The sequence below is a fragment of the Erpetoichthys calabaricus genome, chromosome 4, assembly GCF_900747795.2.
Source record: "Erpetoichthys calabaricus chromosome 4, fErpCal1.3, whole genome shotgun sequence".
NCBI lineage: Eukaryota > Metazoa > Chordata > Cladistia > Polypteriformes > Polypteridae > Erpetoichthys > Erpetoichthys calabaricus.
Window position 1 is genome coordinate 26,140,451 of NC_041397.2, and position 11,574 is coordinate 26,152,024.

The window sequence follows — 11,574 nt, forward strand, 5'->3', positions numbered from 1 at the left end:
AAACCGAGTATGATTAGACAGGCATGAAGGTTAACCAAATGAGAGGGGTATCACTAATTCCAATGGCAGCTAACCGATTCAACAAAATACTATGTGATACAGTATCAAAGGCATCAGTAATGTTACTGTTTTTAAAGTTTTACATTATTAACAGTATAAAATTAGTCCCAATTAACATTTAGCTTTCTGCCACTTGGTAAAAAGGGATAAAATACATTGAAAGCAGAATGTTATATTTTATTTGTTGTGGTTCAATTTAATTCAATTTAATTTTAAATTTAAAATGTATTTTGTGTGGGAGTAATGATGGCTACATTCACAGAGCAACTGAATGTGACTCAGCTTCAATATTTGGCTCATATCGAACTTCTTGCCTGAACTACTCCTCACTAATTTACTGTACATTCAGTTAAGGGAGCAAAACCCACAGAAAAGGAACTGAAAATAATATGATGAAAGGAACTGAAAATGATAAAAGGAAAATAAGTGCTAAAAAAAATACAAAAATTCCTAAAATTTCTTATCCATATAAATGTCATACTAGCACATTTTCCTGAATGCAACATAAGAGAAGAAAAAAAAATGTCAGCAAACTAAACAATTACATCAATTAGACAAAGGACTGACCCAAATATTTATGAAATTGGTTGGAATGAAAACCTTTGAAATCCCGGGACTGAACTTGAGAACCTCTTTTCTAGAGGAACCCTCAGGCCCAGAGTATACCATGCAGCCACTGGAAAGACTGGACAACATGCATGACTTTTCCAAAACATGGTTACAAGTGGAAAAACCTGTGAGCATGCAGGTAGCATTTTTCACATGTAGGAAACAGCAGAAGGGAAGGTCCTCTAAACTGTATAGCCCCTGGCTCAGGAGCTGAGGAGTTCTACAACAGGGGGATGGTGTTTCAAGTTAGGAGCGGATATCCCCATTTGGAAGTACAGTTTTCTTAAATCAAGACCAGCTAATGCAGACAGGCCATTCAGGAGGCAAAGCCAACTGTGGAATCTACTGTATCTTACCGCATCAGAGTCTTGGTCAGAAAATGATTCTTCTATATGAGTTACACCTAAATGCTCTCCAATACTGCCCCTGAGTCATTCAAACAACAGACCCATCTTTTAGGACAAGGTCTAACAGCACTAGCACCACCAAATGACAGCAAATGAGTCTTCAATATAAGGTATGCCTGAATGCTCTCTACTAGTGACCCCGACATTGTAAAAACAGTCAAACTACTTCAAATCACTTCAAATAAACCACTCGGACAGTGTAATGTCTAACAGCAGAGCCTTCTATCAATGCTATGTGATAAATGGATATCATGTAAAAGATTCAAATCAAATGAGTTTCTGTAGCCGAGAAATAAAGTAAGGAAAAATTGTTATGAGAACTTTGCCCATGTGGAACTAACTGAGAACTTTACAACTATTCATAAATTATCAGGTAAGGATGAAACAGTCCCAGGGGGAATGGCAGAAAAGACACCACACAATAATAGAATAGTGGTTTGCTGGATGGGAGGAACAGACTAGGCAGGGGATTGCAACAAGAGGCATTGAAGGACCAGAACATACTGGAAGCAATGCATGCTGTGAGAGCAGTGAGAGTAGTGATAGTTGATTGCAATCTGCCTTGGTGTTGTCAACTTTTGATTTGTAGAGATCTCCTGAGACAACTAAAAAAAAAAAAAAAAACCATCAGAGATAGTATGGATGTGGACTAATATAGTCTGTGGCAATTTACAGTGGAAGATGGGAGGGCAGCTAACTTATAAAAATGCTTTCAATAAATGATCTCATGCAAGGCCTTTACCTCGCTATTTGTTTCTGCATACCAGTCCTTTCCACTGTCATCTCAGGTAGTTACTATATATTTATAAACAAATCTTTCTTTAGGAATATTTAAAACAGTTGTATCTTTATTCATTTTGAAAACAAACAAGTCTACAATTCTCAACAGACACTGCATTCACAACCCAAAAGATCTCTGAAGAGACTATAGAATGAATCAGAAAGAAATTAATCTGTACTAGGTCTTTATGCTTTGTTCTGCACTTCAATTACTAATAATTAGTGTCAACTAAGCAGGAATCCAGTATTTCAGCAAACGCTTGGAATATGGTACTTACACAGGAAATATTTTAAAAGAGTTGCTACTGTCAATAGCACCCTTAATCATATATTTCCACTATTCTAAAGCCCTGGAGAGTCTCAGTAACTTAAAGTTGCCATTCCAATCCCACCCGTTAGAACCCTAATTTACATTTTATCATTTGTTAGTGCTTCCTCCAGCCACATCAACGGCATATATGAATGATGCATAAGCACAAAAATGTTGCGTACACCCGTTTCCACCCTCACTTCGAGATGTATAAAACTAAACTTGCAATAAAGTCACTCACATTTTCACAGCAGCCTCATACCATACGTACGCACATTTCTGTCTGGTTTTGCAAATGAGCGGCACCCAGCGTCTAAGCAGTGTTATTGTGTCATTTTCCTTTCTTTTTAGGTTCACATCCATAACGCAGGCTTTATCAAATACACCAAATTTAATTAAATCTGTAAACAATATGCAAGGCACTTGATTGTAATCATTCTGTAACAATATAATTGTGTATGGAATGGCCTATTCCAAATACCATAGCTGCTTTAATGTTACTTTTAGGGAACCACGGAGAGTATTTTAACTCATTCTATCTATGTGTGGTATCATAGCTGCACACCAGCTGAAGGGAAAGCCCTACAGCGGGTTGTGTTGAGTGTGCAGAGATATGTATAGCACACACTGCCTCAGGAAAGCCACCAGCATCTGCATGGATTGCCACAATCTATTTAAACTTCTCCCATTCAGCAAAAGCTTCAGAGCCTTTCCTGCACGGACCTCGAGGCTCAGAAAGTTTCATCCCAAGCGCTATAAACACACTCAATCAGTCAATCAAGTGCTCTTGGTAGAACTGTTTGTACTTATAAGTACAATTACCTCACAGAAAATTTGCACTTGTAATACTGCACAACCTGAGCCTATCTGCACTATATGTACATAAATATTGTACATTACATATTAGTACATTACAATATAAGGATGTATACTTGATATCATTTTTATGATGAAATGCATTAAAGTATGTATATTACATTTTACAGAAAAATTGATATACATTATTTTATATTGATATACATTTATATACATTAAGTTTAATAACTAAACATCTGGGGGGCACAGTGGTAGCATCCAGAGATTGTTCGTTCCTTCCTTGAATTGTATGCTTGCTGGGACTGATGTGACTCTGGATGGATAGATGGATTTAATAATTAAACACGAATAACGAAACTTTTTCAATGTTCCTTAAATGTTTTGAAGAATCAGCATTCTGAGCTTACAGCTGATTTGACATTTATTACAGGTGCTTATTGTGTAGCGATTGGTTACATGGAGAAAGAAAACAGAAGGACAGGAATTGGGGGTCAGTACATTTGACAGACACAGTGCTACTGCAATAAATTACTCCATCCAGGATCGCACACATCCCAGCAAGCATCTTGCAGAAGGCAGGACAATCCCTAGACGGGGCGACAGCTCACTGCTACTGCTGCGCCACCATGACCCCACATGTTTCATGCATGCTTTAATGCATTTCATCATGAAAATTATATCAAGTACACATGTTAGTATTCTAAAATGCTCAGAGTGCTGTAATATCATGAATGTAATGTATTCTGCATGGTGATCACTGTAAAAAGTGAAAAGATTGAATCTGAGAAACTCTAGTAAATTAAACATAGATTTTAAGATGGAAGTATATGACGTTCTACTTTAATGACAAAATAAACTGAGATTAAAGTGGAAGTCCCAAGATTAAAGTTGAAACTTTGACTTTAATCTCAACATAGACCCTTTTTTCTTTTCTGTGTCCCTATTTTTTTCCTTATCATATCACTAAATAGTGAAGTGGAGGAAAAAAAAACCACTTACTGTACTAAGAAGGACTTTGCATTCAGTGAAATTCTTCTTCAGCTTTTTTTTTTTTTTTTTTTTTTTTTATAACATGTGCTTTTGCCATTGTCTTAACAAAGGCTTAATGGAAGGGCCTATTTATATTGATTTGCATGTTCAAACATGCAAAATTCTGGAAGGAGTCGGGTGGGGCTATAGACACATGCATGTACGTTAAAATTTACACTGATTGGGATTTATAAAAGGGAGGTGCTTGAAACTTTCCTTACGCACATTTTATGCATGTGCATTTTTTGTGTGTACGCACATTTCTTTTTGTCCGTACACCTTGTTTTAGTGTGAACTCTAAGCATGGTGATATACGTGCAAATACTGGTCACTTTGATATTGTAATTTTTTTCTTTTTCAAGATTATCATCCAAATCATTAGGAATTCTCAATATTTAATTTTTCATTTTTCCATTTCATTCTAAATATTTTATTGAAACAGGTATTTGATGAACACAAAACATTTACACACAAGGCAAAGGTAGATGGCTCCTACATCATTTGCATCTCATTTTTAACTGAAGGCTGGTTAAGACAACAAGAAGTACTCAAAAAATACAATGAATACAATTGTTTATGACTAAAAGAAGCAGATAAGTTTGTGAATCTTAACAAGTAACTAAAATGAAGTACAAAAATGTTGGTAAAGCAATAATTGCAATAGCAGCAATAACCTGGGTCTAATTATGCTCTTACTATTCAGTAAGCCAGCTAACACCACAAGGCTTGTTTATTGTACTTTACCTATAGCGTGTGCTGAGATTCCCACAATCTTAGGAGGTGAGGAAGACAGACAATGACATCAGCATCCTGAACTTAACAAGCACTGCAAACACTTTAAAAGTTGTCCAGGGTCTCCAAATACATGCAAAAGAAGACCTCTATACTATCAAAGGCAAAAAATACCACTGCCTATAAGAGCTGTACTACAGTATATGCTTATCTTGTACATGATGAAAGACCACATCGACAACACACAGATTAACACATAGATCAAAAGGCTGGGAGACCCCGTTCAAATTGCCTGCTTTACTGAATCTCTACCTAAAGATAGGTTGAAACAACTATTACAGAATACCGTTCTTCTTTCATTGTGTATACGAGGAGTGTATCGTAAAGCTCATATGGGCACAGAAACAGACTGAAAATGTTTTTAAAAGTGTAAGTAAAAAAGTATAGGCATTTAGAAAAACCTACTTTGGAAAGGAATAAAGCTTCCAAACATGCCAACAGTCTTTTTGTATTACAAATTTATTCTCAACTTGTCTTGTATATTATTCTAGTTTGGAAATATTCTTAGGTGTTCATACATGTACTGTCTGAGTAGAGATGTTCTGTAAGGTTTTAAATTACTTTCAAGTCTACAAATTGGGAAGGTCATCCCAAAAGTTTCCCCTTTTACTCCTGTTAAAGTACTTTATGGCTGATTTTGAGGTGTGTTTTGGATAGCTGTCTTGCCATAACATTCAGCTTAAGCATAATAAGCATGTGACTGGATCTAATGGTTGTCACTTTTTTTTTTCATCTCCAAATACTTTGTTTTTCTTCAAAATTCTTCTTTTTGCGACAAAAAGTTATCATTTTTGCTTCATCGGTCCAAAATGTTTCTGACTTATCAAAGAATTATTTTGCCAGTTTCATGTCTTTGATGTTTGTAATGTGGATGTAGGAGAAGTTTCATTCTGAAAACCCTTCCCAATCACTGATAAATTTTGTATAACCAACATTATATTGTGGCCTATTACTCCTGTGCCAGCTAAACATTTCTTTAAATTTTTTTTGCAGTGATATGGGTTTTACTTTACATATCAGTGAATGACACATCACAATTCACAAGTCCTTTAAAGAACATACTAATTACAATACTCTATACTTTTTTTTATAATAATTGTTACACAAAAACATACAGCTAGAAAAAACAAACTGCATTAAAAACGTTTTTTGTGTTATCAAAAACTTGTTTTGGTTGGCTCAGTTTGAACCATTAAAAATGTATCTGTGTTTTCTTTTTAACATACTGTACACATCAAATGCACAATTTACTATTATGTCAAAAAAAAAATCTATTAAATTTGGATGGATTCTACTGAATCCCATATTAGAAAATTATAGTTTGACCAACTGACTGCTTTCACAAAAGTGTTATTGTTAAATGATAGTGGTTATAGTTTTAATTAATTTGTTTGTATACAGCATCTCATTCATATACTGTGAGCTAGTAGTTACATGGCTCTAATAATGTCAAATAAGCTGTGGATATGGTGTTATAATTAACTGAACTCTTACTAGCTTGAAAATTACAAGCTACATTTCCAGTCAGACTAACCTGTGCAGGATATGTGGTTACTCTGCAACTTGCCATCATTGTTACAGTTTTATGCAGTGATCTTTAGAGGCCTAAGTACAATTCTTAGCTGATATAACCACACTCCTGAAATTACAGAAAAAAGCAAAAATGGGTTGTATTTAAGCGTGTACTTGAAATCTTTTATTTCCATCACTATGCACTGAATTAATGCAGAATTCTCAGCAACAGTTTAGGGATTCTAAGATAATATGGAGACGTATTTAAAATGCACTTCTAATGCTGCAGGTACTCTAGTCAAAGTTGCTATCAAATTTTATTTTGTTCTTCATTTTTAGCTTATCTGTCTTTACTGAATTTCTGTTTGTGTGTTTTGTACTCAAAGACCGTAGAATCTCTCAAGAATAATTTAAATGTAAACAAAACAAGCAGCCAAACAAAAGTGGTATCATAGTACAGCACAGCATAATTATACAATTAGAAATTAATCATCCCTACGAAAACCTAACATTTACTCTCGTACAAGTGGTTTTGTTTGAAATGCAGAGTTTGAGTGAAAAAAAAAACTTTAATTTAAAAAAATACAGTGTACCAAGCAGTTTATTATACCAGAAACTACTGACCTCCAGTTATTGGCACCCCTGGGAAAGAGAAGTAAAAGGTTTATTATTTTTTTTAATCATCTTTTGGTGAATTACCTTAATGTTACACTGAAAGAAATAGAGAAATCTGACCTTTTAAGTTTTTTTTTTTCCCGACAAAATAATAATCCTTCATCAAAAATTAGTTAACAAAACCACATCTGCCAGGATTATTGGGTCCCCTAGAAATTCCTATAAACAAAGGGTAATTGAAGCATTGTTTCCATGTATATCATATTTTATGTTGATCAGAATGAGACAGAAGCTTCAATCAGCAATCCATGGCTTACGGTTTCACTGGGGTATCAATAAGAGAGGGCACAGAGGCCAATTTCCTTTACTCAATTCATCAACATGGGAGAGATAAGAGGAAAAACAACATAACTAAGGGAGAAGTGTATTGACCCTCATAGATCAGGGAAAGGCTATATATTTACAGTGGTGTGAAAAACTATTTGCCCCCTTCCTGATTTCTTATTCTTTTGCATGTTTGTCACACAAAATGTTTCTGATCATCAAACACATTTAACCATTAGTCAAATATAACACAAGTAAACACAAAATGCAGTTTGTAAATGGTGGTTTTTATTATTTAGGGAGAAAAAAAAATCCAAACCTACATGGCCCTGTGTGAAAAAGTAATTGCCCCCTGAACCTAATAACTGGTTGGGCCACCCTTAGCAGCAATAACTGCAATCAAGCATTTGTGATAACTTGCAATGAGTCTTTTACAGCGCTCTGGAGGAATTTTGGCCCACTCATCTGTGCAAAATTGTTGTAATTCAGCTTTATTTGAGGGTTTTCTAGCATGAACCGCCTTTTTAAGGTCATGCCATAGCATCTCAATTGGATTCAGGTCAGGACTTTGACTAGGCCACTCCAAAGTCTTCATTTTGTTTTTCTTCAGCCATTCAGAGGTGGATTTGCTGGTGTGTTTTGGGTCATTGTCCTGTTGCAGCACCCAAGATCGCTTCAGCTTGAGTTGACGAACAGATGGCCGGACATTCTCCTTCAGGATTTTTTGGTAGACAGTAGAATTCATGGTTCCATCTATCACAGCAAGCCTTCCAGGTCCTGAAGCAGCAAAACAACCCCAGACCATCACACTACCACCACCATATTTTACTGTTGGTATGATGTTCTTTTTCTGAAATGCTGTGTTCCTTTTACGCCAGATGTAACGGGACATTTGCCTTCCAAAAAGTTCAACTTTTGACTCATCAGTCCACAAGGTATTTTCCCAAAAGTCTTGGCAATCATTGAGATGTTTCTTAGCAAAACTGAGACGAGCCCTAATGTTCTTTTTGCTTAACAGTGGTTTGCGTCTTGGAAATCTGCCATGCAGGCCGTTTTTGCCCAGTCTCTTTCTTATGGTGGAGTCGTGAACACTGACCTTAATTGAGGCAAGTGAGGCCTGCAGTTCTTTAGACGTTGTCCTGGGGTCTTTTGTGACCTCTCGGATGAGTCGTCTCTGCGCTCTTGGGGTAATTTTGGTCGGCCGGCCACTCCTGGGAAGGTTCACCACTGTTCCATGTTTTTGCCATTTGTGGATAATGGCTCTCACTGTGGTTCGCTGGAGTCCCAAAGCTTTAGAAATGGCTTTATAACCTTTACCAGACTGATAGATCTCAATTACTTCTGTTCTCATTTGTTCCTGAATTTCTTTGGATCTTGGCATGATGTCTAGCTTTTGAGGTGCTTTTGGTCTACTTCTCTGTGTCAGGCAGCTCCTATTTAAGTGATTTCTTGATTGAAACATGTGTGGCAGTAATCAGGCCTGGGGGTGGCTACGGAAATTGAACTCAGGTGTGATACACCACAGTTAGGTTATTTTTTAACAAGGGGGCAATTACTTTTTCACACAGGGCCATGTAGGTTTGGATTTTTTTTCTCCCTAAATAATAAACACCATCATTTAAAAACTGCATTTTGTGTTTACTTGTGTTATATTTGACTAATGGTTAAATGTGTTTGATGATCAGAAACATTTTGTGTGACAAACATGCAAAAGAATAAGAAATCAGGAAGGGGGCAAATAGTTTTTCACACCACTGTATATAAAAAAAAAAAAAAAAAAAAAAAAAAAAAAAGAAGTTACTCGCCTGAAAATGCCCATATATACAGTTATGTCGATTATTAAAAAGTTCAAACCAATTGGAACTGTTACCAACATGCCTGAAAAAGGACCCATGTTTATTTTGCGTTCACGGCCTGTGAGCAGGATGGTATGAAAGACTAACAAAAAAAAATCCCAAAGGTTCACTGTTCGAGAAATAAAGAAAAAAAGTAGTATCTGGGGTTACCAAGACACCAAAACTACCATTAGAGCACACCACTATGCCTATAGATTATTTGGAAGGCATGCCACAACAAAGCATTTCCTGTCATTTAATCACAAACTTAAACACCCAGAGTTTACTAAATGCAAACCATGGTCTATGGTCAGACGATACAATTTTTTTTTGTTTACAACAAACACTCAAGGTGTGTTTGACATATAAAGACGGATGACTATACCAAAAACACCCTGAGCCCCACTGTCAAGAATGGTGGAGGTTCTGTGATGTTGTGAGGCTGTTTTACCACCAAAGACACTGGGACCCTTGTAAGATACATGGCATCATGGACTTCATGAAATACCTGGAGGCTGTACATTTAAATCTAACTGTCTCTGTCAATAAACTAAAATTGGGTCATCGCTGGATCTTCCAGCAGGACAATGATTCAAAACATATATCTAAAATCAACACAAAAAATGGCTAAAAAAACATAACATTAACATTCTATCACGGCTCCATTGAAAACATGTGAGTTGAGGTGAACAGGAGAGTGGACAAGAGAGGACCTATATTCTCCAACCTTGTAAGATGTTAAAGGAGAAAACTCAGTTGTATTTTATTGGCAAAGTGAGGATGTACAAAGTATTAAATGCAGGGGTGCCAATAATTGTGGCACGTGTTTTTGTTAAAAATAATCATTTCTTGATGAGGACTTTTTTTTATCTCAGAATAAATATTCAGTTAAAAGGTTGGATTTCTGTGAATCTGGATCCTTTTTTCAGTGTGAAACTTGGGTAATTCACCGAAAAGTGATTTAAAAAATAATAATAACTTTTTACTTTTTGATACATAATATGTATACTAGACTGGTGTACATTATTGTCAGAACAAATAATTACTTCCATTACCGATTATGCAACCTTTCAAAATCCTATCACTGATGATCCTCTACATGTAAAATTGTGATGCTGTATAATCATTTAACGGGTCAGACAGGTTCTGTTCATAAATCTCGTAAAAGGTAAAAGAGAAATACCCAACAATATTAATTCAAACGATCTCGGCGTCACCATAGATATTTAGCTTACATCAGCAATATACCACAGTTGACTCACCTCCTCTGCTGCAAATTTAAGCACAGCTGTGAATGGCGTGCTTTCAGGGACATTTAGTCTAAGGAAAAAGAAAAAAGGAAACACATAAAACAAAAGATGCCTTCTGTTAAAGAGTTAAGAAAACTATAACCATTATGATACCATACATTTTTCATCTTCATTTCAATTGCCTTAACGTATATCTTGATATCTATAAAAAAAAAAAGTCCCTTCACAAAATAGGCGAATTAACGATTATATGTATATTTCGCTAAAAACAACAAACAAGACGCAAATAAACATGAAATGTAAATAACGTCAGTTTCCAGTAATAATCATCAGAGCATTCTCTGATATGCAGGGAATGTTTTGTACATTATACCTAAAGTGTTGATAGGTAAATGTCATTTGAATATAACAAACCATTTAAGGAGACAAAATAACGGACAGTGAACGTAAGACTACAGATTTTACCGAAACAGCAGGTAATGAATGATTCAATACTTACATTTTATAAGGCATTCGGGGATCAGACGTTAAAATAATTTTAAAAGCTACTTTAGACCTATAACACAGAAAGAGAAAGTTTATCTGTTATACTTTCATTCACAGTCTTAGTTTCTGAATAAACAAATATTCAATTCGCAAAACTTACATTTTTTCCGCCTTTACTGACAACTCAACCGGAAGCCCAAATCCAATGAAACACGTCTGTCTACACTGTCGTCCGAGGACCCCCGCCGTGACGTTGAAAAATACGTAATCGTTTTGGTCGCCTTAAGGCGTTATTCTTACTTTTGAAGAAATATATATATTTATCTTGTCAATCATCTTATTATTTTAGTTTCGGTGTGTACAGCTGATTTTTTTTCCTTTTAGACAGGCATATTCTTAGATACCTAATATCAGAGCTTGGTCTGCCCACTCATAGACATACTGTATGTGTATATAGATAGACGCCGCATTCACTGTGTTGCCCAGTTGACACGATACGTCAGTGCGTCCGCCATATTGCGAGTGGCAAAAGTGCCATTTAAACTAATACAGGTAAACGTGGAAACCTGGTTTTCTGATGAAAAAACAACAACGTTTAAAAAAGTATTATTTACATACAACAGATTTTGGTGAATCGTTTAAATGCAATTATTTATATCCATTTATACACTAATAATGGCAATTATTAAATAATAATAATAATAATAATTATTATTATTATTATTATTTATTATTATTATATTATTATT

At 35.5% G+C, this 11,574-nt stretch overlaps 1 protein-coding gene across 1 annotated transcript in view; it reads right to left on the minus strand.

Moving 5' to 3' along the window:
- Positions 1–11,085, minus strand: part of ufm1 (ubiquitin-fold modifier 1) — a 28,745-nt gene extending 17,660 nt beyond the window's left edge. Inside the window, exons 1-3 of the mRNA XM_028799271.2 lie at positions 10,986–11,085; positions 10,839–10,895; positions 10,352–10,409 (exon numbers count right to left, since the gene is read on the minus strand). Coding sequence (XP_028655104.1) covers positions 10,352–10,409; positions 10,839–10,895; positions 10,986–10,987 — 117 coding nt within the window. The 5' untranslated portion in view covers positions 10,988–11,085. The remainder of the gene's footprint in view (positions 1–10,351; positions 10,410–10,838; positions 10,896–10,985) is intronic.
- Positions 11,086–11,574: the final 489 nt, after the last annotated feature.